At 37.5% G+C, this 27,124-nt stretch overlaps 1 protein-coding gene across 1 annotated transcript in view; it reads right to left on the reverse strand.

Annotated features, from left to right (window-relative positions):
* The window catches only part of LOC140525481 (zinc finger protein 24-like), a 47,415-nt gene that overhangs the window by 15,280 nt on the left and 5,011 nt on the right, over positions 1–27,124 (reverse strand). Inside the window, exons 2-3 of the mRNA XM_072640918.1 lie at positions 9,039–9,546; positions 8,658–8,793 (exon numbers count right to left, since the gene is read on the reverse strand). Coding sequence (XP_072497019.1) covers positions 8,658–8,793; positions 9,039–9,461 — 559 coding nt within the window. The 5' untranslated portion in view covers positions 9,462–9,546. The remainder of the gene's footprint in view (positions 1–8,657; positions 8,794–9,038; positions 9,547–27,124) is intronic.

Here is a 27,124-nt window from a genome sequence, read left to right on the forward strand (position 1 = left end):
CTCAGCTATATAACAATAAATCTAATGATCTAAGTGAAAAGGATGAATATTTACAAAAATAAAAATTGCCCAAATTCACACAAGGGGAAACAGAATACTTAAATGTCCCTATATTAGAAAAAGAAATTGAAGAAGCCAAAAACGAGCTCCCTAAGAAAAAATCCCCAGCTCCAGATGAACTCACAAGTGAATTTTACCAAACATTTAAAGAACAATTAATTTCAATACTATATAAACTATTTCGGAAATTGGCAAAGAAGGAATCCTTATGACACAAATATGGTGCTGATACCTAAACCAGGAAGAATTAAAACAGAGAAAGAAAAATGTAGACACACTTCCCTAATGAATATTGATGCAAAAATTTTAATAAAATACTAGCGAAGAGATTACAGCAGTGTATCACAAAGATCATATACTATGACCAGGTGGGATTTATACTAGGAATGCTGGGCTAGTTCAATAGTAGGAAAACTATCAATATATTTGACCATATCAATGACAAGGCTAACAGAAATCATGTGATTATCTCAATAGCTTTTGACAAAATGACCCTCAATCCTATTAAAAACACTAGGGAACACAGATATAAATGGAACTTTCCTTAAAATGATTTAGTAGCATCTATCTAAACCATCAGCAAGCATTACTTCTGTAATGTGGATAGAATGGAAAGCCTTCCCAAAAGGATCAGGTGTGAAACAAGGATGGCCATTATTAGCGATAGCAACAAGAAAAGAGTAAGAAACTGAAGGAATTAGAATAGGAATGAGGAAATAAAACTATCTCTCTTTGCAGATAACAGGATATTGTTATTCTTAGAGAATCCCAGAGAGTTGACTAAAAAAAAATTGAAATAATTAACAACTTCAGCAAAATGGCAGGATATAAAAAAACCTACATAAATCACCAGCAATTCTATATAGTACTGACAAAGTCAAGCAGCAAGAGATAGAAAGAGAAATTCCATTAAGCTGCAGACAATGTAAAATAATTGGGAGTCTACCTGTTGAGACAAATCTAGGAACCATATAAACACAATTACAAAACATTTTTCACACAAATCAAGTCAGATCTAAAGAAGTGGAAAAATATCAACTGTTCGTGGGTAGGCCTTGTCAATATAATAAAAATGACCATTCTACCAAAATTAATCTACTTATTCAATGCCATGCTAATCAACCTACCAACAAATTATATATGACAAAAATAATACCAAAATTCATCTGGAAGAACAAAAGGTCAAGAATATCAAGAGAATTAATGGGGGAAAAAAGTATGAAGTGGTCTACGAGTACCACATCTCAAATTGTGAAAAAGCAGTAATCATCAAAACAATCTGGTGCTGGCTAAGAAATAGTGTTTGACAAGTGAGACAGATTAGGTATACTATATATAGTAGCAAATGACTGCAGCAATCTAGTGTTTGCTAAACGAAATATCCAAGCTTTTGGGGCAAGAACTCACTATCTGACAAAAAATTCCTGGCAAAACTGTAAAGTAGCTTGGCAGAAACTAGGTATAGAACACCTCACACTATATACCAAGATAAGTTCAAAATGGGCACATGATCTAGATACAAAGGGTAACACCATAAGCAAATTAGGGGGGCATGGAAAATTTTACCAGTAAGATCTATGCATAAGGAAAGAATTTATGAGCAAAAAGAGTAGCACAGTATTACAGGATATAAAATGTATAATTTTGATTACATAAAATTAAAGTTTTTACACAAACAAAATCAATACAGCCAACATTAGAAGGAAAGCAGAAAACTGGGGGGGAAATTTACACAAAGTTTCTCCTGTAAAGGCCTTATTTCTCAAATATATAGAGAACTGAGTCAAATTTATAAGAATATAAGTCATTCCCCAACTGATAGTCAAAGGATATGAACAGGCATTTTCCAAAAGAAGAAATCAAAGTTATCTATAGTCATATGAAAAAATACTCTAAATCACTATGTACTAGAGAAACTCAAATTAAAATTAGTTTGAGGTATTACCCCACATCTATCAGACTGGCTAATATGACAGAAAAGAAAAATGACAAATGTTGGAGGTGATATGGGAAAACTGAAACACTAATGCACTGCTGGTAGAGTTGTGAACTGATCCACCTGTTCTGGACAGCGCTTTGGAACTATGCCCAAAGTGCTATAAAACCATGCATACCCTCTGACCTAGCAATACCACTACTAGTTCTGTATCCCAAAGAGATCTGTTTTTAAAGGAAAAAAATCTATATATGCAAAAATATTTATAGCAGCTCTTTTTGTGGTGGTAAAAGAATTGAAAACTGAGGGGATGCCCATCAACTGAGGAATAGCTGAACAAGTTGTAGTATATGATTGTGAAGGAATTGTGCTATAAGGAATGACAAGCAGGATGGTTTCAGAGAAACCTGGAAAGGCTTATATGGTTTGATACAAAATGAAGTGAGTCGAAGTAGGAGAACATTTTCCACAATAATAACAATATTGTATGATGAACAACTGCGATGACTCACTGTTGTCAGCAATGCAATGATCTAAGACAATAACAAAGTACTTATGATGAAAAATTCCATCCACCAGAGAAAGAACTGATGAAAATCTGAATGCAGAGAGAAGCACGGTTTTTAAAAATGTTCTTGGCCTTTGTTCTTTGATCTGTATTTTCTTTTGCAACATGGCTAATATGGAATTATGTTTTGCATGACTGCACTTGTATAATCTATGTCACATTGAAGGAGAGGATTTGGAACTCACCATTTTAAAAAATGAATGTTAAAATGCTTTTATGTGTAACTGGAAAAAATATAAAAGTTAAAAAAAAATAATTTTGAGATGTAATCATAGTGGCCATATAGGTTTCTTATCCAAGTGGTGATTGTTGAACCTTGCTTTGTATTCCCCAAGAACTGTCTCAAATTATCTCAAGAGGTAATTAAAAATTCACAAAATCCATAAAACACAATTAATTTAAATCTGTATTAATAAAGCTTAAAGACAAAAGTTTTGGGAGTAATTATGGTTTTCTAAGACAAAAGTGAGAGAGATAATGGCCAGATTTATAACAGATGAAAAGTGTGAAACTTGGCTTGGATTTTAGGAGGGTAGAGTTCAAAGAGTTCAGATTGGATGGACAGGATCCTATAATCTGAGAAGCAGAGAAGTTAGGTCAGAAGGAATGAAAGGCACTCAAAATAGAAATTCCAGTGAAGTCACAATTGATTCAAATACGGAAGAAAAAAAGAGAGGTGTCTATATGTACCTAAACAGGCAAGTCAGTAACAAAATGATTTAAAAATAACTACACTATGTATTACATTTTAAGGTTTCACAATATACACAATACTACTTGTACACATATGTACAAAACATGGACATGAGAAGAGGTAAATAAGGAGAAATACAAAAAGTAGCAAGGTTCTGTCTTATAAAGAGTCAGAAAAGCTAAAAGCCCAACCTAAAGTGAGGCAATACATATCAAATAGTAAAGTTTTGTGTGTATGCATTTTGTTATTCTGGAGTAAGAGGAAGATTAAGAAAGGGATAGGGCCTATTTAGTATGAATAGGAAAACAATAATTATTAGGAAGAATGTCATACTATTCTACTTCTGAGGGCCAACATGGTATAATACAAAGAGAATTGGGTTTTAAAACCTGAGCATCTGGGTTTGAATCTCAATTCTGTATACTCTTTGGTAAATTACCAGCTTTCTAGGCTTCATGGAACCACAAAATTTCAGAAGTCTAGTACATAATATCTAAATTAAAATTCTCTTTAAAACTTACCTAACAAATAGTCATCTCTCTATATCTCTCTTGTCTTTTGTGGCTAAACTTCTTACACTTCTGTTTTCTTTCTTTTCTCACTCGCTACTAAAATCTTTAGTCTGGTTTCTGACCTCATTATTCAGTTAAAACTACTCTGTTCAAAATTACCAACCATCTTTTAATTACCAAATTAATGGCCTTCTCATTCTTTATCCTTCTTGACCTCTATACAGTCTTTGACATTGTCAATCACCCTTTCCTCTCTAGATTTTTCTATAATGCTCTCTCCTGGTTCTCCTCCTAGAAGGAAACTGCTCCTCTTCAGTTTCTTTTTCTGGATCTTCATCCAGATCACACTCACTAATTGTGGGTCCAGGAGTCCAGTCAGACACAGAGCCGGGACAGGAATGGACAAAGTCCAGTGCTCTCTCCAAAAAGGAAGTACCAGTGTTCCCTGAAGTTCTATCCTCAATTCTTTTCTCTTTTCCCTCTATACCATTTCCTTTGGTATGAATCCCATGGATTCAGTTATCATCATGAAGATGATTCTCAAATCTATGTATCCAGCCTTAACCTCCCTCCTGGCCTCTAGACTCACATCTCTAACTGCCTATTGAACATCTTAAACTGGATGTCCTGTAGAAACCAAAACTCAACTTGGCTAAAACTGAACTCATTCACTTTTCCTCCAAGCTTCCCCTCTTCCTTCTCTATTACTGCTGAGGTGCCATCATCATAATCCAGTCACTCAGATTCATAATCTAGATGTCAGACTCAATTCTTTACCCTCTCTCTCACTCCCCCATCATCTATCAAATCTGTTGACAAGTCCTGTAAATTTTACCCTTGTAATCTCTTTTGCATATACCCTCTTCTCTCCTCTGACACTAACACTATTCTGTCACAGGCACTCATCAACTCATGCCTAGACTGCTGCAGTAACCTTCTAGTTGGTCTCCTTGCCTCAAGGCTTTTTCCTCTCTAGTCCATTTTCCACGCAGCTATCAAACTGATTTTCCTAAAGTATAGATCTGATTGTGTCCTCCCTTACTCAATAAACTCCAGTAGTTTCTTATTATAATCTCTTCATAACAGGTTCTCTTCCTTTCCCTTCCTTTTCTTCTTATAGCTTACTCCCTTCTAGGAACTCTACAATTCAGTGATACTGGCCTCCTTTTCTTCTCTCGCACACAACACTGCATCTTCTGTCTCTTCATTTTGATCTCCTGGCTTCTTCCAAGTCTCTGCTAAAAATCCCACATTCTGAAAGCCTTTCCCCATTTCCCTTAAATGCCAGTTCCTTCCCACTAAGATTATCTCCACTTTACTCTGTATATATTTCCTTTATACAGTTTTTTGCATATTGTCTCCTTGATTAGAAATATGAACTGCTTGAGATCGGGGATTGTTTTTGCCTTTATTGGTATCCTCGGCATTGAACAAAATGCTGGACACATAGTAGGCACTTAAAAAAATACTTGTTGACTTGACTTGTTATGGTTTATTTAAAAAACTCCTACAGTCTAGTAACTGGAGATTAAGCTCAGTGATGAAGTGTCTGATGCTTAATCTGCAATACGCATCATTACCACTCAGATAAGTGTCTTCTTCGGTAAAATAAGGGGACTGGACGAGCAGACCTCCAGCTAATTTCCTTCCAGTTCTAAATATATTATGGTATTTTTTTGCTCATGTTTTGTTTACCAAGGAGAACGATATTTTTCAGATTAGAAGGATAGAACTCAAATGATTAACAGAGAATTGAAACTCAATATAACAGATGAGGTTAAAAAAACAGTACTTATCTTTACTCAATGACTTCAACTCCAAAGGTTCACATGAATGATATCCCAGGGTAATGAAAAGACTTGTACATATAACTGAAGAGGCAGTGAGGCATGGTGGAAATAGCACTACACTTAGATGTGTTCAAGAGCTGGCTCTGTCAATTATTAGCCATGTGATCTTGGAAAAAAATCCTGTAACCTCTGAGTCCTCTTTCCCCAACTTTCAAATAGCTACTATTACTTCCCTAAAAATTTATTGTGAGAAAAGCACTATGCAAATATGAAATATGAGTTTTTTCTTTATTACTGCTAAGTTACTATATATGCCCTCTGGGGAACTAAATATGAGGTGCTCTAGAATCAGGGAAAGACAAATGTCAGGGTCAGAGAAGTGATTATCCAGCTGTACTCTCCCCTTGTCATTTGCAACCTGAAATATTGTGTCCAGTTCTTAAACCCATGTTTTAGAAGGGATATTGACCAGCTGGAGCTTGTCCTGAGGAAAGTGATCAGGACGGTGATGTGACTGAAAAAGATGAACTGTGGAAGGGATGACAGAGAACAGATAATAGCTACTTTCAAATCTGTGAAGTGTGTTCATGTAGATATGAAGTTATACTTGTTCTACTTGGCCTCCAGAGATCAGAATAAGAACCATAGGAAGGTAGTCTTTTGGCCCAATATAAAGAAAAATTTCCTCTCAAGTAGAGATGTACCAAAATTCAATCAGTTACTTCAGGGGTTATTAAATAACATCATTGGGGGATTTTCAAGAAGAGACCAAATCCTCACTTACAGGGGATGTTCTAGAGAAGATTCACATTTTGGATAGGGATTAAACTAAATGACCCTTCAAATGAAATCATGAAGTCATGGAATGCTGGTATTAGAACCAACATTTATGGTTTACAACTCTTCAAGTGTTGAAAATCTCAGTTTTAAGCAGATATGACAAACAATTTATTATAACAACAGTCATGAACAGTCCATTTAAATTTTCTGCTTTAAAATCATACCTGTTTGGTATGGATTACAGCAAAAAAGTCCTATTTATGTAAAAGTGAAAGAAGCCCCTTGTGAGAGAAAACTGTAGGATGAAAGGGATCACTGTCCATAGCTATTTTTACCTGAAAGCCCTAGTTTCTCTGGTTCTTTCCCATGCCCTAAGAAACAGATGACTTCCCCTGTCACCACCAATCAATAAGGGTTCAGCCTCCTTATTCAAATCTGACACAGATACAGAAACAAAATTCTTTTCTATAGTTCACATGAAATAGGGTGGAAGAAAGGAAAGAACTGAGGTTGTGTAGACCAAACAAATTTGAGTCCAGTCATTCAGATAAGAAATTTGTATTCTGTAAATATGTTTCTACATTTCTTGGTCTTTTTCTTAGTCACTTAAAGTTCTTTTTTAAAAACTCCAAACTAACCTTTCTTTACTTCAGTGCTCCATCACCAATTGCTTGCTGGACTTCTCCACTGGGATATACCATGCAGTCCAGTTTAATTCAACAAACAAGAATGTATGAAGAACCTACTATGTGAAAAGATTGTGTTTGTCCTTCGTTGCCGAAGAAGACCATACCATCAGAGAAATAACGACATGACTTGCACTTGACTTTGTTTTGAGGGAGGGAAGGCTGTGCAAGTCACCAGCCTCACTTCTCCTCCAGAGCCATCTGAATCCAGTGACCAGATATTCATCAGGATGACTGGAGATGACCCAGGATGCACTGGGAGACCTTGGGCCTAAGGTCTTTGCAGGTACTCACTTAGGGCCCATTCATTGAACAGGCCTGTTTAAGAAGTAGCCAGGGCATGGCCCCTTTAATGAGGTCAAGAAAAAGAAAGACATCAGGCTGGGTGGGAAACAGCAACAGTTACTACTGATGTGGCAAAGAACTGTGCTAGGGGATGGGGATACAAAGACAAAACTGAAAAATAGTCCCTGACCTCAAGAAGTTTACATTCTACTGAATTCTCCCTCTCAAATTCAATATGCTCAAGTCCAAAACAGAAGCCATTATCTTTGCTCTAAGCTTACTCATATTCAAAATTTTCTGTTTCTGTCCTTCAGTCCTCTCAGTTTCCCAGGTTTAAAACTACAAAATTCACCCTTGAATCTTCTTTCTAATGTCACATTCAGTTAGTTGCCAAGAGTTATTAATTTTACTTCCATAGTATCTCTTGTACCTATCCCATTCTCCTCACTCAAAAATCACAACCTTGGTTCAGGTTCTCATCACTTCTTGCCTGGACTATTACTGTCAAATCCTCATTATTCTCCCAATTTCCAGTTTCTCCATCCTCCAAACTGTCTTACACAAAGATGCTAAATTAATACTTCTAAGGCACAGTTCTTATGTCTCTTCCCTGCTTGAGAAACTCCAGGGGCTTTTTGAAGTGAGAAGAAAAGGGATTTTTCCACAGTTCATTCAGAGTAAACAGGATGACCAGTATACCCTCCAGAGGTGAGGTTCAGTTGTGATCTTAATTAGGGCCCTGGAAAAAGCCATGAAAACAGGAGAAAAACAGAGGAGGGGGTAAAGTTAGAAAAAGCTATGGATACCTTCTGGGACAGATTTTTTTTTAACGTAGAGAGAAGTTGTTGGAAAACAGAAAGACGTTCCTCTCATGGGAAAGGTAGGCATATAGTCTACAGTAGATAGAATGGGAACTGATTTACAAAGGGTGGTAAGGTGGTCTGAAGCAATTGGTCTAGCAAAGAAGAAAGAAATCAGAAAGATGTAAAATTTGACGTAAAAATTAATGGAAGTCATAGTAGGAAAAGAAGGATAGAAATGAAGCCAAGAAGATAAATGAGGAAAATGATTTTAATAGCAATATGAGAATGGCCAATGAAGAGCTTATATTAGAAGAAATGACCAGTATGCTTGATATCTATAAAAAAAGACTAATTTCATTTAGGGTATGAAAAGGGTAAAAGGAGCTCTACTATATTAAGAGCTTATGCTGGGGGAAACAAATAATGATAATGCCTCCAATCGTAAGAGGTAGATGGACAAAGAAAAGGCACCAATTTTATATACCTGAGGTGGAAGGGATACCCACTTTCACCCTCCACCCCACACAGAGATTAATTCCTTACCACTTCGTCTTAGGGTGTGGAGTTCCCAAGATGCCCACTTGAGCTGGTTAACCATGGGCTGGACTTGGAGGCTTAGTGACTCCTGATCTGCTCCTTGAAGTACCATCTCTTCCTGATTTTGTTGATGGAATGAGACCTGGAAACATTTAGATTTGGTTGGGGTTGTAAGCCAATCATGGGAGTAATAAGAACACAAATCACAGAAAGAAGAGACTATATGGAAAAATATTGCAGGGACAAAGGATGGAAGAATTAGAATTTCATTCCTTTTCCTAGAACAATGGGCAAAACAGACAAGTTTATCTTTCTAACTAGGTGAAGGGGAGACAGAAATTCAGAAAATTTCCCCCCACTACTAGATGACCCCTTGCCAATATGAACCTGCTCGCCTGGTCCATCAATCTCCCTTTCCAGATCTTCCAGCACCGTTACTGCCTCCTCTCCATTCTCTGGATGATGCTTTTGTACTAAGGTCTGGAGCTCTTTGGGCAGAATTGCCAGGAACTGCTCGAGCACCAGCAGCTCCAAGATCTGTTCCTTTGTGTGCATTTCAGGCCTCAGCCACAGATGGCAAAATTCCCGAAGCTGACTCAGGGCCTCACGCGGCCCAGGAGAATCCTGGTAGCCAAACTGCCTGAAACGCTGCCGAAATGTTTCTGGGCTATAGCAGTTGTTCCAGTGGAGGCTGGGTTCTTGCTCACAGGTATGGATCTCCTCCTCTTCCATCTTCACTATTAGAATCCTATCTTGTTCATCTGGCGTTTGTGAAACTAGCATCGAAGTCTCCCTCACTTTTGTAGACATTCTGATTTAGAAGGGCTGATGCCAAGATGGGATGGGATTTAATCTTCACAGAAATTAATTTCTCTTTGTAGGTAGCCCCCAGGTACTGTGAAAGAAATCGGAAATGCAGACAAATGCTAAGAACAAAGAATACCAAACTAAGTATTGCTTCTAGTCTTAACACAGTTAAATTCTAGCCAATGGTTTTCTTTAAGAGAAAAAATTCTTACAGAATCATAAAATTTTAAGAGTTAGAAGAAACCAAAGAAGTTAGTTATTTCAACCCTAGCTACAACCCATCTACAATACTTCCAACAATTTGTCATCCAGTCTCTGCCTGAATGTCTTTAGTGACGGGAAATTTGCTACCTCATGAGGAGGCCATTTCTTTTTCAGACAGTTGACAAAGATGATTTTAATTAGACTTCTATTCTGCTCTAATCAGTATTAATCAGCTGAGTGTGATTCCATGTGGTGGTGATTGTTAGTGATTATCAGTGATATACCCAACTAGTAATATACATTTAGTCTAGTCAAGTAACATGAATATAGGAATTAGACATATTAATACATATTTTACATATCTGAGATATAGGAATAATTAGATAAGGTTAGATATTCTTTTTTATAATAGGACCTAAACTTTAAATTACAAGCTGCAAGTTCAATGTTCGCTAACCTGTTATGAAATTCACCTTCCTAACTACAAGAATGCTGACTAGAGGACCTTCACCCTTTTGGGTGATGAGTACATGACCAAACTCAGACTGTGTGGGACGTCTTGACACAATATAGAAGGTCTCCCAATTTATTTTTATACCTTGGACCACCCTCTCCTACCCAACATTAGCAGGGACCCATCTTATGACTACTTAGCAGAGATGATTCTTGCCTTGCCCATGTTATGACCACTTAGTCAGTGCAGATGACCCTTGCCTTGCTCATCCTGTGACCACTTATGCTGATGTATCATTTCTGGCCCTCCAAGAGGGTCAAAAGGAAGGTCTATCATCCAATGTAACTCTGTATTTTACTTTATCTCTTCTGAGTGTCTGGGTACTAAGTCCTATAAAATTAAGGCCCTGGGGAAAGGAGGGAAATCTCAGATTGTGAGAAAGAACCGAGCGTCACATTCATTGAAGGGATCTGGACTCTTTAATAAATAGTTAATGTCTTAGGGCTTTGCCTCATTGATTTTTTTTTTTTTGCAGACTGGATAATTTTGGACCCCACACATGTTTAAATATCAGTAAACTTTTCCTTATAACTAATTTTTCTTCTACTTACTATGCCAAGTTCTAACTTGTGGATTCATGGAGAATAAATTTAATTCTCCCCTTTCACAGAGCCCTTAAAAATATTTGAAGATCACAATTAAGTTCGCCTAAATTTTTTCTTCTCTTAGCTAAAAATTTCCGGTATTGTCAACTGATCCTTATGATGCCTGGCTATAAAATTACAGCATTACTGGGTTGCAGCTTGTTATCAAATCTCTCAAAAAGTATGGTAGCCGTTGTACGCACTTAAAAAATATTTTGTTTTGACGTGAAACATACCTCCCCAAGTACCTTAACAAAGTTCAATCTCTGAAAACAGCAAAGCTGCCTAATAGTGTAATTTGGATTGACAGGAAATGTCAGTGTCCACTTTTGAAAATTACTAATTGTTAAAAGGAAGGAGGATATGTGCCTTAACTATGGTAGTATGGTACCAACAATGTTCACTGTGTACTGATCCAATTTTGGAGATGGTTTAAATTCATGGAGACTTTACCAGAGGAGATCTGAATTCCCTCATAAAAAGAAAAAAATTGGGGGGGAAATGGAAAAGATTAATGGAATTTCAAAACATCATCTCTGATATTTTATCTTAAAAAAAAAGAAGTGTACAAAGATATAAAATGAAGATCAGCTCATGATGACTCAAGAAAATCTGGAGTTGCAAGGATGACACTTAACAAAAGTAATTTCTAATCATATAACACTGAAAGACAAACAAGGATATTATATCATACTAAGAGGTATCATAATAAAGGAATACTAATTTTGAATCCATGTATACCAAATAATATCATATATGAGGAAAGATCTTCCAGAAGAAAGAGAAAATTAATAGTAGTAGATTTAACAATATCCCATCAGAAAGATAAATCAAAGAGAAAAGTATAAATAAAAAACATGAACAAAAACAGAAAGGACAAAACTTAATGAAAAAAGAAATAAATATATACTTTTCTCCTGTAAGTGTACATAAAAGATTGACTTGATCATAGTTCATTTTAAAAGTCCTAAAAGGGCAAAAATTTTATGTACACCTATAAACTACAATTCAATAAAGGTACAAATAAATACTAACTGAAATCTGGTTTTTCCTGTAAGGGAACACATTCTGTGATACTCTTATTGACTACTCCTCTCATGCCCCTTAGTTGACACAGACAAGGATAGTCAATCTATTCATTGCTACTTCTAGATCTAGATCTTCTTTCTGACTCTTTCACTAGATCCTCTTTCACTCAACAACCTCTCTTTCTCTGAAGTTTACAACATGCAATTATATTGTCTGGTCAAGTTCCTGTCATCTACTGATGTCAGAAACACCTTCCAGCTTCCTCAATTACTTCAGTATCTGGCTTAAAAGCTTCCTTTCCATTGTCTAAGTAGAAAGAATTGAAACTTTTATGGACACACAGGTGTATATTGTTTGATTATTTTCAGCTGTCTCTGACTCTTTGTGACCACTTTTGGGGTTTTATTGGCAAAGATACTGGAGTGATTTCTCATATTTAACAGATAAGGAAACTGAGGCAAACAGGGTTAAGTGACTTGCCCAGAGTCATACAGCTAGCAAGTATCTAATGTCAAAATTGAACTCAGGTCTTCCTAACTCCACTGCTCTATCCACTGTGCCATTTAGCTGCCCCCATACAAGTGTATATATACACACATATAAACAAACACACGAATTTTGAAATTATTTACTGTTATCCTTGATGACTTCAATATTTATGATAATCTACCCTTCTAACATCCTGGTCCCCCAGTTCATCAACTCTACCTTATGTACTCCTAGGAGGAATAAAATCACCTAACTCAGCCCACCCAAATTTATTCCACTCTACTGGAGTCTGCAATTCCCCTCTCTGATCATACTCACCTAATTTCTAGTTTCCCCAATGCCTGATTTTTCAAACTGCTATTCCAACTTCTGACAGCCTCTCAAACTTGTGACAGTCTCTCAAAATTCCATTTTATCTGCCTATTCAATTATCCTCTTGGTTTCAATTTCTTTACTTTACAATCTTTACTCTCTCTCTCTCTTCTCTCTCATAATTTTATGCATCCCTGAATCCCTTGTTCTTGCCCTACAAACCTCCAACCTTGATTTAGCCCCATAATTTTGCCTTTTCTGCTTCTATTTTCAAGGTGCTAAGTGCTGCTAAAGGTAATTTCAAAACAATGCTAACTGGGTCCACTACAAATTCATGCTATCTAACTTCAAATAGATCCTCATTGCCTCATGGCAATACTTTTATTTACATCCAGCCAACCCCATTACATTCTCATACCAGTTATTCCTAGCATTCTCTTTGATAAAAGTGCAACGACAGTCCACATTTCTCTCTCACAGTAAATGACCTTACCTCAATAAATCAATGAATACTTATACTACTAGAATGAATCATAGCTATAGCATATACGGTGCTTTAAGGTTTGCAAATAGCTCCATTTTATAGAAGAGGAAATTGAGACAGCAGTTAAATGACTTGTCTAGGGTCATGGAGCTGAGGCCAGATTTGAACTCAGGTTTTCTTGACTCCAGATCCAGTGTTCTAGACCCACTGCACCACCTAGGTACCTCAACAAACATCACTTAAACACTTATTATGTTCCAAGCACTATGCTAGGTGATGGGGACACAAAAAGAAAATTAAATACTCCCCTTAAAGGAGGGAATCTTACTAGCAAAACCTCCTCCTTTACATAAAGGACTTATGCCATCTTTCTGGAGGTAACATCTTTACTGGAAAACAACAACAACCTTATATCCTCACTCGTCCTCCCTTTACTTAGAAGATAAAGTGGCTGTCCTGCTAGTCAAAGCTAAACCTTCCACTTGTGCATCTGATCTCATATATCTCCATCAATTATTAGCCTTCTCTCATCATTCTCTTGCTTTTAGTGGTTCTTCCTTGCTGCCTACTAACAAAGTTTCCTCTAACCTTTTTAAAAACAATTTCTTGAACATGCCACCTTGCTTACGCTGTTGCCCTATGCCTCTTAAGTTTTCACTGCTAGATCTCCAGAAAGAATAATTTATATTTATTGTTCCAACTACCTTCCCACCCACTCAAACCTCAACCTCTGGGAAGTCGACTTCTATGCTAAACACTTAATTTAAACTGTTCTCTTAAAGACCAACTCTAACAAATTGTTATTGGTCTCCATCCTTTCTTTCCTTTCTGCAGTTTGACATATTTGATATCACCTCTTTCTTGATATTCTCTACCCTTTGGCTTCTGTGACATTTTTTTTTTCTCTTAGTTCTCCTCCTGTCTCACCACTTTTTCTTAGCTATCCTCATGTTGGCTCTGAAACTAGGTGTCCTTTAAGCTTCTCCCTCCAGTTCACTTTTCTTTTCTCATCAATTTCCATGACTTCAATTATCATCTCTATGAAGATGGCTCCTCTAAACCTCCCTACAATAAAGTTAGGTCAGCAAGCACTTACTGTGTGCCAAGCACTACCTAAAGTACTGAGAATACAAAGAAAAGCAAAATAGTTCTTGTTCTCAAGAAGCTCACAGTTTTAAAGGAAATAAAACACAACTACATACAAAGAAGGTAAATACAGAATTAGAAATAAAAATAGAAAAGGAAAGCACTGGAATTAAGAAAGATAAGGAAAAGTTTCCTTAGAAATTGGGGTTTTAGCTGGGATTTTAAAGAAGCCAGAGAAGCAAGGAGGTCAAGATGAAGACAGAGAGAATTCTAGGCACAGGGGAAAGCCAGAGAAAATGTATGGAGATGGAAGATGGAATGTTCAAGGAATAGAAAGTCAGTGTCACTGAATTGCAGAGTATGTAGGAGAAGGGAAATATGATACAAAAGACTGGAAAGCAGGAAGAAAACTGGTTTTGAAGGTCCTTGAATATCAGAGAATTTTATATTTGATGCTGGAGATATTAAAAAGCCACTGGAGTTTATTGAATAGAGGAGAAACACAATCAGATCCATGCTTTAGGAAAAACCAGTCTTATTGCTGAGTAGAGAGTAGATTAGAGGGGAAAAAACATTGTGGCAAGGAGAACAACTGGAAGGTTAATGAAGGAGTCTAAGCATGAAGTGATGAGTGCTAGTCACAGAACAGTGTTAATGTCAAAGGAGAGAAGGGGGTATATGCAAGAGAGGTTACAAGGGTAAAATGACAGGCCTTGTTGATGGATTTGATGGGTGATGGGGGAGTGAGAGAAAGGGTGAAGAATTGAGTCTGACACCTAGACTGTGAGTCTGGGTGACTGGATGATGAAGTTGCCATCCTCAACAGTAATAGAGAAGTTAGAAGTTAAGGAAGAGGGGAAGGCTTGGAGGAAAAGTAAATGAGTTCAGTTTTAGACAAGTTGAGTTTTGGTTGTCTACAGGACATCTAGTTTAAGATGTCCAATAGGCAGTTAGAGATGTGAATCTGGAGTCCAGGAGGGAGGTTAGGGCTGGATAAATAAGATCTGAGAATCATCTGCATGATGATAATTGAATCCGTGGGAGCTGATGAGATCACCAGAAGGAATCGTATAGATCAAGCCTGCACAACCTGTGGTCCAAATGATTTCCTCTATATACAAACTTCTATATTTTTTGAAGGTCACCCAAAATCCTTCAGGATGCCACAAGTTGCACAAGTCTGGTATAGAAGGAGACAAGGACCCAGAGTAGAACTTTGGGGAACATTGGTACTTTCATTTTGGAGAGAGGACTGGATTTTCTTCACTCCTGTCCTGGATCTGCTTCTGACACTGGATTTCAATATGATGCCTCGGCTTCCTTCTCTGTCTGGTGCCCTTGACAATACGAAGGAAGTCAGGAAGAAGGGAGAGTTTTGAAAGAAAGGTAATGAGCTGTTTTGAATACGCAGAGTTTGAGTTGTCTACTGGAATCTAGTTTGAGAAGTCAAACAGCTGGATGTGTATATCTGGAAGTCAGAAGAAAGGTTAGGGCTAGAAAAGATCTGAGAATCATCTGCATAGACATCCATGAGAGCTGATGAGAGCATCAAGCAAAACAGTATAAAAGGGGATGAGAAAACGGGTCAGCCTTGGGGGATATCTACCATTAGCAGGAGCAATGTGGATGAAGATAGAAGAGGGTATCAACAGTGTCAAAGGCTACAAAGAGGTCAAAAAGGAAGAGGACTGAGAAAAGGCCATTAAATTTGGTAATTAAGAGATCACTGTTAACTGTGGAAGGAACAGTTTCAGATAAAGTCCGAAGCTGGAAATGGAGGCACTGATCATAGATGGCCTTCTTAAGGAGTCGTCACTAAAGGGAGGAGAAATATGACAAAACAGCTAATGGGGATGGGCAAATCAAGTGAAGACTTTTTTGAGAATGGGGAAGATACAGGCATATTTGTAGGCTGTATGGAAACAGCAAGTAGACAGTGAGGGACTGAAGATAAGGGAGGGAGTAGGAATTATCAAGGAAATAATCTGCTGGAGAAGATGGGACGGAACGAGATAGTTTGAATAATGATAGCTCTGGGGTTCAAAATCACTGGAATGGGTAGGGTATGGCAGGGTAGGAGTCTGTTTATATTGAAGAATGAGTTCGAGGAAGTTATCAACATCCCTAAAAGTGTGGCCTCTGGGTACAGTCTTCTCAGGACATTAGGCATTGCTGTGTAACTGGAAGCGTGGGGTGGGGTGGAGTGGAAGGATACTGCTTGAGACACAGGCTCAGATGAGGGGATTGGTGAGGAATAGAATGGCACTTCTCTAGCAGTCAGGTTGAGGCAGATAACCTACTAAGTGAATTTGATGGAATGATATCCGTGTCAGAAAGGCGGGTCAGTCCAGGAGGTTGGCAGAAAGAGCACAACAGAATTGACTTTTCTCTCTTTCTGGTGGAATAACCATGACTGAATGATGTTTCTGTCCTTCCTAGACAGGCAAGCAAGCCAGTTCAGGACACTGATGGAAAGGGCATGATGGAATGGTACTTCTCTCCTTTCCCTGCTGGTGGGGCAGGCCAAGCCCATGTTCTGGAGTTTTCCAGCTAAAATTATTCCCTGGAGTTGTAGGAATGGAAGTCAAACTACCTGATGACCATGTCTTCTTGGACCTCATCATTTACCTCAAAATTATACGTTGCTCTCAATTTTCTAATTTCTATTGATCATACTACCATCTTTCTCAGTTACTCAAGTTCATGAGCTTGGAGTAATCTTTGACTCTTCCATCAACTTAATCTGTTATATCTAATCAGCTGTTAAATTCTATCAATTCCAGCCCCACAGTGTCTCTTGCCTGTGCCTGGGGTAGACCCAGTCTTTACCCCCTCTTCCCCACTGATAGTGGACATATCTTCCAATGGTTCAAATACTCTTATTCTCCCTAATGATATTAAATTCTCAATTGCTAAAGTACAAACAATCCTTTCCAACCCCAGTTGATCAATAAATCACTCCCATTTACCCCAATCCTACCCTACTATGTCACACTCCATTTCTGTCTCCTTTTCTACTCTGCCATCTTGAATTCCTTCTCATACATAGGAAATTTCTTTTCATTTTAGGCCTTTCTCTCTTGCCTCCCTTTATGTTCTGACACTCAATTCTGGTACTCCACAGATGCCTCTGCTTCTCTGGGAATTCTTTCCAGTACTGGTTACATTTTCACTCATTCCCCTCAATTTGCTGGTCCTGGTGAGAGAGTCAGAATACTCCTTTTTCTTTAATGCCACTTCTAGAAAATACCTCTGTACCAATATACCTCTACTATACTAAGTCAGGAATCTCTTTCTTTTTAAGTTCACTCTATCCCAATCAAAATCATGGTGGCCAGCTCCTAGGACATTCTCCCAGCTGTCTCAATGAATTTAGTGCTTGACTTATAGTCTTTCCTCCTCAACTCTTGCCTCATACTAGGGAACTTCAACATATATGTGGATGTCTCAAATATCCTAACTTCCCAGTTTCTCAATCTACACAACTTCTATAACTTTTTCATCTCAGCTGCAAAGTCATACCGTTGAACTTGCCTTCATCCATAAATGCTTCACTTCCATATTCAAAACCTCTGAAATTGCTTTATATGACCATGATCTTTCACTCTTTCACCTTTCCCTCTATCTTTCTACATCTAACCCCATTGTTCTTCCTCACCAGGACCTTTAATCTCTTGAACCCTCACTTTGGCTACCTGTTTTTCTTTTCCCAGTTTTGATACCTTGGCAAACAAGTTCTGTCTTCTACTTTTGAATCCATTTTTCACTTATTCAATGGAAGCTTATGCCTTGCCAAATCTTAAATTTAGATTACCATCACCATATGCTTCTGCATCTACTTGAATGCTACTTAATGGAACTTAGAGGAAGTCATGAAATCATGTGGACTGAGTCCACTACAAATTGTTATTTAATTTCAATTGGTTCCTCACTTCTGTAAGGAAATCCACAATCCTTCTATTCTTTCCTAATCAATTCTTTATCTCACTCAACTCAGCAGGTGTTCCAAACCTTCTGTTGTCAACAAAACACTTCCTCCTGATACTCTTTCAGCTGAAGACCTTGACTTTTATTTCACTCTAAAATTGAAGCCATTTATCAAAAGTTCCCTTTTCTCCTCCGATCAAACACTATCTTTTCCTTCACAGTCACTGATGAAAAGGTTGCCTTCATTCAAGGCCAAGTCCTCTACCATGATCTCATCCCGTTCCATATTCTCCAGAAGATTACCTCCACTTTCATTTCTCTCACTCTCTCTAACTTGTTCCCTCCCTCCTCCTGCCTATAAAAATACCAAAGTCTCTGCCATCCTTAAAAGTTCTTTTTAATAATGCAACTCAATAATCCAGTGTTGCAAAAACAAAAACAAAACCCCATGAATTACTTAGCAAAGAACTATTTGATAAGAAGTACTGGGAAAGTAAGAAAACAATCTGGTAGAAATCAAGCTTAGACTATTATTTTACACTGGTGTTGTCATACTCAAATATGATCCTTCAGGGAACTGCATATTGATGTGGAAACTACAAATTAACATTACCTATCTTGTATTTTTGTTTATTTTGTTAAATATTTCCCAATTACATTTTGATCTGATTCAGATATTTGACCACTCTGTCTTATACTACTTTCTACAAAAAATTCAAAATGGATACATTGCTCTACATTAAAAATGACACTACAGCAAATTAGAAGGGAAGCAAATTGTGTACCTTTCGTAGCTACTGGTAGAAGTATTCTTAACCAAACAAGGGCCAGAGGCTATTACAAAATATAAAATATGTGATTATATGAAATAGAAAGTCTTCTGCATAAACAAAATTAATTCATGTAGGATAAGAAGTCAAAAAGAAAAAAATCTTTGCATCAAATGTTTGAAATAAATAAACAAATGTTTCCAACTATGTTCCAGGCACTGTGCTAAGTGTTAAGTATATAAAAAGGAAAACAACAACATGGCTTCTCTTGTAAAGAAGTGTACATTCTTTTTTTCTTAAATTAAAGTTTATTTTATTTTCAGGTCCAAATTCTCTTCCTCCTACCTTCCCTCACACCTCCCTTAGACACCCTCATTGAGAAAACAAGAAAAAAAATCTACTACAAAAATGTATAGTCAAGCAAAAGAAATTCCTGTATTGGCCATGTCTACTCCCACCTCCATCCCTGCTATTGTAAAATAATATGTTTATTTGTTTATTTTTAGTTTTAAATATTCATTTCCACAAAATTTTGAGTTCCAAATTTTCTCATCTCTCCCCTCCCCCACCCCACAACACTGTGCATTCTGATTACCCCTTCCCCCACTCTGCCCTCCCTTCTATCACACCCCTACCTTCCTTTATTCCCATCTTCTCTCTTTTCTTGTAAGGTAAGATATATTTCTATACCCCACTACCTGTATTTCTTATTTTTCAGGTGTATGCAAAAACAATTCTCAACATTTGTTCCTAAAACTTTGAGTTCCAACTTCTCTCCCTCCCTCCTCACCCATCCCCACTGAGAAGGCAAGTAATTCAATACAGGCTATATATGTATAGTTTTGCAAAAGTCCATTATAGTCATGTTGTGTAAGACTAACTATATTTCCCTCCATCCTATCCTATTTATTCTATTTTCTCTTTTGACCTTGTCCCTCCCCAAAAGTGTTTACTTCTAATTACCCCCTCCTCCCATTTGCCCTCCCTTCTATCATCCTTCCCACCCCACTTATACCCTTCTCCTCTACTTTCCTGTAGTGTAAGGTAGATTTTCATACCAAATTAAGTGTGCATGTTATTCCCTCCTTAAAGCAAATGTGATGAGAGTAAGCTTCATTTTTTCCCCTCTCACCTCCCCACTTTCCCCCTCCATTGAAAAAGCTTTTTCTTATCTCTTTTATGAGATAATTTGCTTCATTCAATTTCTCCTTTTCTCCTCCCAATATATTCCACTCTCATTCCTTAATTTTACTTTTTTAGATATCACCCCTTCCTATTCAACTCACCCTGTGCTGCCTATGTGGTGTGTGTGTGTGTGTGTGTGTGTGTGTGTGTGTGTGTGTGTGTGTGTAATCCCTCCAACTACCCAAATACTGAGAAAAGTTTCAAGAGTTACAAATATTACCTTTCCATGCAGGAATGTAAACAGTTCAAATTTAGTTAGTCCCTTATGATTTTTTTTCCTGTTTACCTCTTCATACTTCTCTTGATTCCTGTGTTTGAAAGTCAAATTTTCTATTCAGGTCTGGTCTCTTCATCAAGAATGCTTGAAAGAGTCCTCTATTTCACTGAATGATCATCTTTTTTCCCCTGAAGTTTTATACTCAGCCTGGCTGGGTAGGTGATTCTTGGTTTTACTCCTAGTTCCTTTGACTTCTGAGATATCGTATTCCAAGCCCTTTGATCCCTTAATGTAGAAGCTGCTAGATTTTGTGTTATCTTGATTGTACTTACACAATACTCAAATTGTTTCTTTCTAGCTGTTTGCAATATTTTCCCCTTGACCTGGGAACTCTGGAATTTGGCTACAATATTCCTAGGAATATTGCTTTTTGGATCTCTTTCAGAAGGAGATCTGTGGATTCTTTCAATATTTATTTTACTCTCTGGTTCTAGAATATCAGGGCAGTTTTCCTTGATAATTTCATGAAAGATGATGTCTAGACTCTTTTTTTGTTTATGGTTTTCAGGTAGTCCCATAATTTTTAAATTGTCTCTCCTGGATCTATTTTCCAGGTCAGTTGTTTTTCCAATGAGATATTTCACGTCATCTTCTATTTTTTCATTCTTTTGGTTTTGTTTTGTAATTCCTTGGTTTCTCATAAAGTCATTAGCTTCCATCTGCTCCATTCTAATTTTTAAAGAACTATTTTCTTCAGTGAGCTTTGAACCTCCTTTTCCATTTGGCTAATTCTGCTTTTTAAAGCATTCTTCTCCTCATTGGCTTTTTGGACCTCTTTTGTCAGTTGAGTTAGCCTATTTTTAAAGGTGTTATTTTCTTCAGCATTTTTTTGGGTCTCCTTTAGTAAGCTGTTGACTTGTTTTTCATGATTTTCTTGTATCTCTCTCATTTCTCTTCCCAATTTTTCATCCATCTTTCTTACTTGATTTTCAAAATCCTGTTTGAGTTCTTCCATGGCCTGAGTTCCTTGCATATTTATTTTGGAGATTTTGGATGCAAAAGTCTTGAATTTTATATCTTCTTCTGATGGCATGCACTGTTCTTCCTCATCCAAAAGGATGGAAGAAAATACCTGTTTGCCAAGAAAGTAGCTTTCTATAGTCTTATTTTTTTTCTCTGTTTTTTGGGCATTTTCCCAGCCAGTTACTTGACTTTTTAGTCCTTTGTCAGGAGGAGGGTATACTCTGGGGACCTGTAAGTTCTTAGTTCCTCCCAGGTAGCACAATCAAGGGAGAAGAGTTACTCTTCTCTTAGCCTGTGCTCTGGTCTGGGAGCTACTGTAAGCTTTTCTGCCCAGGATCTGCAAGCAGAACTCTCTCTCCAGAATCTCCACCAGCTCTACCACACCAGCCAGTGTTTCTCCTCACCCCAGGACCAGGGCTGAGACCCAGATCAGCTCCTTGATTCCCCCAGGAACTCTAGGCCTGCGGGCTCCAAAAATGGATGCTGCCACTGCAGTGGCTGCTGCTGGCGAGGCCAGATCACTTTCCTTTTGCACCCAGTTGAAAGAGCTTTCTCACTGACCTTTGAAGTTGCCTTTGGCATTTGTAGGCTGAGCAATCTGGGAACCACAGCTCCTGCCAGGGATTTTGCCTGCTCTGGTTCTGTTCCTGCCGATGCCATGCAGCCAAGGCTGAGCTATGCTCTGCTCAAAGACCAGTACGATAGATCTTTCCTGTCAGACTTCCAGGTTGCCTTGGACTGGAAATCTCTTTCACTCTGTTGTTTTGTGGCTTCTGCTGTTCTAGAATTTGTTTAGAGTCATTTTTTACAGGTATTTTATGGGATATGGCAGGGAGCTTCTATAGGTCCGTCCTTCTACTCCGCCATCTTGGCTTCGCCTCTCCCACCCCAACCCCTTCTAATCAAAGTCTATAACCCCCATCATGACATATTTCATGTTGAGTCCTCTGGAATTGTAGTTAGTCACTGTGCTGATCACAGTTCGAAGTCTTTCAAAGGTGTCTTTATAACATGGTTCCTGCATAAATTATTGTTATTGTATAGATTATTTTCTTGTATCTACTCACTTCACTTTCATACATATCTTCCCAGATTTTTCTGAAATCATCCCTTTAATCATAGCACAATAGTACTGCATTATATTCATCTATCAGAACTTGTGAAACCATTCCCTAACTGAGGGGCACTTCCTTGGTTTCCAATTCTTTGCCACCATAAAAAAAAGCTGGCATAAATATTTTTCTACATATGGGTTTCTTTTCTCTTTCTTTGATCTCTTTATGGTATTCAAAGGGCGTGCACAATTTAATTGCTTTTGGTTCCAAACTGTTTTCCAGAATGGTTGGTTGGACTAGTTCACACTTTCATCAACAGTATATTAATGTACCTGTATTCCCAAGGCCCCTTTAGTATCTGCCATTTCCCATTTTTGTTATCTTTGCAATCTGATGGTGTAAGGTGGAGCCTCAGAGTTGTTTTAATTTGCATTTGTAATTATTAGTGGTTTGGTACATTTTTTCATATGGCTGCTGATAGTTTGGATTCCTTCCTTGGAAAATTGTTCATTCACATCCCCTAACCACTTACCAACTGGGGAATGGAGGAGCTCACATTCTAATGCAAAGGCAACATGCACATAATTAGGTACATACAATATACATGAAAAATAGATGGAAGGTATTCTCAGAGGTAAGTCATTAGCAGTTTAAGGGACAGGGAAAGGTCTCCTGCAGAAGTTGGGATTTGAATTGAGTCCTGAGGAAAGCTAGAAGAAACAGAGGAGGAAAGAAGGAATTTCAGGATTAGGGGACAGTCAGTGAAAAGGTACTGGGTAGAAAGATTGATTATGAGAACATTAGAAAGGTAGGAAAGGGTTAAGAAGGGCCCTAAAAGTAAAACAGAACTCAGCAAAGTTAAACATAATTCTGAATAAAAAAAATGGACATTCATTGAATTACCAGACTTCCAAGATTTTCTTGCCAAAAAAACCTGAACTTAATACAAAATATGACATATAAAATCTAAGAGAAATATAAGATACTCATAAAAGACTACTTCCAAGGACTCAGTAAGGACAGACTATTTACTTTTTATATGAGGAAATATAAAACACATATCTAAGATTGTTATTAGTAATTGGGTAGTTTGAAAGAAAGATTGGGGTAGAATTGAGTATGATGTTATTCTAAAACATAAAACTGTTTAGGAAAAGGTAAAAAGAGTAACTATCTTATACGAATGAGGTGCAAGAGAAAGAACTGACACAGGGGATTTAGATGAGGGAGGAGGGCTGGTAGTTCTGACTACTCACATCAGGAATAGGTTAAAGAGAGAACAATACATATGCATGTATGTATGTGTGTATACATGTATGTATCTAAATTCAGAAAGAAATAGAAGGTTATGGGGGGACAGAATAAGGGAGAAATTTTTAGAGGGAGTCCTACTCACATCAGATCTGGGTAAAAGAGAGAATAATATATAATTTGGAAAGGAATAAAAGTCTTCTAAATTTATAAAGAAGAAGGTGAGGGAATAGCATAGGGAGTATAGAAGGGTGTTTAGATTAATGGGAATGGAATAAAGAGGGAATAATGTAAATATCTGGAGGACTATAAAAGTCTACTAAATTCAGATAGAAACAAGAGGATGAGGGGAAAAGGTGGTGGGGAGGATACAGGAGGGATCTTTCAAGGGGAGGGCAGATAATATAATAGGATATTATTAGCAAGTGGATAGAAAGTACAAGAGTCAGGAGGGATAGGAAATAAGAGATACACATAAACAAAAAACAAAGATCAGGAGTAAAATTTAATAAGAAAAAAAGCAGCGGTAGTAATCATGATCTCAGACAAAGTTAGAGCTAAAATGCATTTATTCAAAAGAGAAAAATATGGAAACTACACTTTATGTCAGTCATATTAATATTATTTTAAGCTATTTAAAATATGTAGACAGTATAAGGTTGGAATATTGTTGTGGTATAGGAAATGATGAGTTGGTAGATTTAGAAAAATATGGAAACTTGGACTTATCAAAGAAGATGCTATCCATCTTCAGAGAAACAGGACAAAAATATAGTACAGTCTTACATAGATGCATGTGAATGTATGTGTCTATATGATTATAGATATCTAAGTATATGTACGTGCATATGTATATTTGCATGTATGCATATGTATATATGTATGTGTACACATCCATACATACACATATACATGCATACACACACATACACACACACACATCTACCTCCATGCCTAACTGTAGCCTTGGGGGAGGGGGGAAGGAAAAGAACAAAGTAAAAAGCGCTCAGCAGAGAACAAAAGAAAACTTACAAGGAAGCAAAGAAAAGATGGACAACTCTGAACACATGTAGTATTTATTATATAGTCTTGCTTGAAACAGAAATTGATTGCTGTGTATTTTGAATTCCCTCTTACATTCTGCTGTGCATATGGCAATGCTTTCTTTTTCCTTTTTCTTATTCTGTATTTAAGTTTTAGTTCTAAGTTTATAATGTTTCTTTTTCTTTTCTTCTTATGTATTTAAGTTTAAAATAAATTTCTAAAAATTTTTTTGAAAAAAGTCAAATAGAGGCTTTTATATTTGATTCTGGAGGTTACAGAAAAGCACTGGAGTTTACTGAATATAGGAGTGACAATGATCAGAACTGTGTTTTACGAGGATCAATCTGACATTGGAGTGCCAGGGTGAAGAACAAAAGGCAATTGTAATCGCCCAAACATGAGGTTAAGAGGGCCAGCAGCAGGGTGATAGCAGTGTCAGAAGAGAGAAGAGGCCTATAGGAAAGATCTAACAAAGGTAAAATCAACAGGCATTGGCAACACATTGGACAGGGAGAACCTGAAGTGACAATGGTGAACAAGAAGTATTCTGACTCCTCTACCACAACCTCACAATACTGAGGAATATCAGTGAAAGTTCAACCAATGCTGGAAAGGCTAGCCAGAGTAACAGTGTCATCAGAAGGAAGCCAGGTCTCAATGAGTGCTAGAAGGTGGAAAGCATGAGAAAGGAAAGGGTTTAAGATGAAATCAAATTTGTTAACTTCCAGACATTCCAAAAAGCCCAGGGTGTGATGGCAATTTAAATGGAAAATCTTTCATATTCATTAATAGGCCCATGTAACCTGCCTGGGTCACATGGAGCCTATGGTAGGAGGAGTTTGCTAAATAGGTAGAACAGGAAGAAGTGGAGCTGGAGCAGAGGTGAGAGGAAGTTAGACCTGAAAGCAGCCAATGCTAGGAAGGATGCAGGCAGCTGGCTAGTGTGAGTGAAAGGGTTTGTTTGTGATTTTCTTTAAGAAAGTGTGCTTGTGATTTGTTTAATGGAGCTGGTCTGTGGGAAGCCTAGCAGGTGCAATGGTGTTGTTCTCTACATTGTTACTGTGTATAAATTTGTGTTACTATGATGGATTTGGCTTTCTGGTGTCTAAATAAATGTTTTGGTTCTGCCTTCCATGTGGAAAGTCTGTGATATTTTGTGATTCTGAATTGCACCAGGATATTCATGGCTGCCATGGGTGCTGTGAATATTGCATTGGTACTACACAGGGCAGGTTAAATCTGGAGTAGAATATGTGGAGGCAGGGTTGAAGGGGGTAGTCAGGGATGGAAAACAAGGACACCTAAAGGTTCAGAATCCCTGGGATGGAGAAAGTAATATGTAATGCAATTATGCTAATCATTAAGGAATAAAACCAGGCAAATTATAAGTGATGGAAGAAAAGTTATTGAGAAAAACACTTAGTGGGACAGCTAGGTGGCACTGTGGATAGAGCACCAACTCTGGAGTCTGCAGGACACGATTTTAAATTCAGCCTCAGACACATACTAACTGTGTAACCCTGGGCAAATCACTTTTAACTCTGATTGCCTTCAAAAAAAAAAAAAAGAAAGAAAAAATGTTAAAAATGTTTGTTTACATGTAACCGATAAAATAAAAATTAAATGCAAAAAGAGTTGTTCATTAAATAGGCCATTCTACCTCTTGACTCTCTGTCTTTCTATTGGCTGTCTCTCAGGCCTGGAAAGTTTTTTGTCCTTAACTCCATGTCTTAGAATTCTGAATTCCCTTCAAAGCTCTGCAAACATGTAGAGGCCTTAAAGGCCTATAAAGAGGTCTTTGCTGATCTGCCCACCACTCTGGCCCCTCCCCAATTGATTTTAAAAATATATTTTTTATTTACTTATCTGTCATTTCCCCCCACCCACTCAAATTGGATATAAAGTTCTTACGGGCACAGACTGTTTTGTTTTTTGTTGTGACTAGTATAGTGCCTGACACATTTAATAAATGTTTGTTGAATGGAATTTAATTATATTGAAAACGATATGACCACTGGAATGCCTGCAAAGATGGAGCTAGAAGGGCTTTTAGTGATCAACCTTCTCATTCTGCAGACAAAGAAACAGAAACACAGAGATGTAAAATGACTTGAAGGTTAGTAGCAGAAGCCGTTCTCCCAAATAGAAGTTACAAAAATCCCAGTCCAACATTCTTTCCACTATATTATACTGAGAATGGTTTCAAATGTCCTTCTTTTTTACCCTTTGCAACTCTTTTACTTTCCTCCCAACAATATAATTCATTAATTTCTTCTTACTCCCTTCATCTGCCAGGAAGAATTCCTAACATTGAAATGTCTAAGGTAGCATTTCTAAGCAGTCCCTAAGATCCTTCTATAGTTGGAACTATAGTCAGTCATTTCCAGAGAATTCCTAAGAACTAAGGGGTCCAGCCTATATCTGAGCCCACTACAGGAAGTTCATTCTTCCCCTCAAATCTGCCTGACTATCTATGATACATATAAGATCAC

The sequence above is a fragment of the Notamacropus eugenii genome, chromosome 2 (assembly GCF_028372415.1).
Source record: "Notamacropus eugenii isolate mMacEug1 chromosome 2, mMacEug1.pri_v2, whole genome shotgun sequence".
NCBI classification, from domain to species: Eukaryota; Metazoa; Chordata; class Mammalia; order Diprotodontia; family Macropodidae; genus Notamacropus; species Notamacropus eugenii.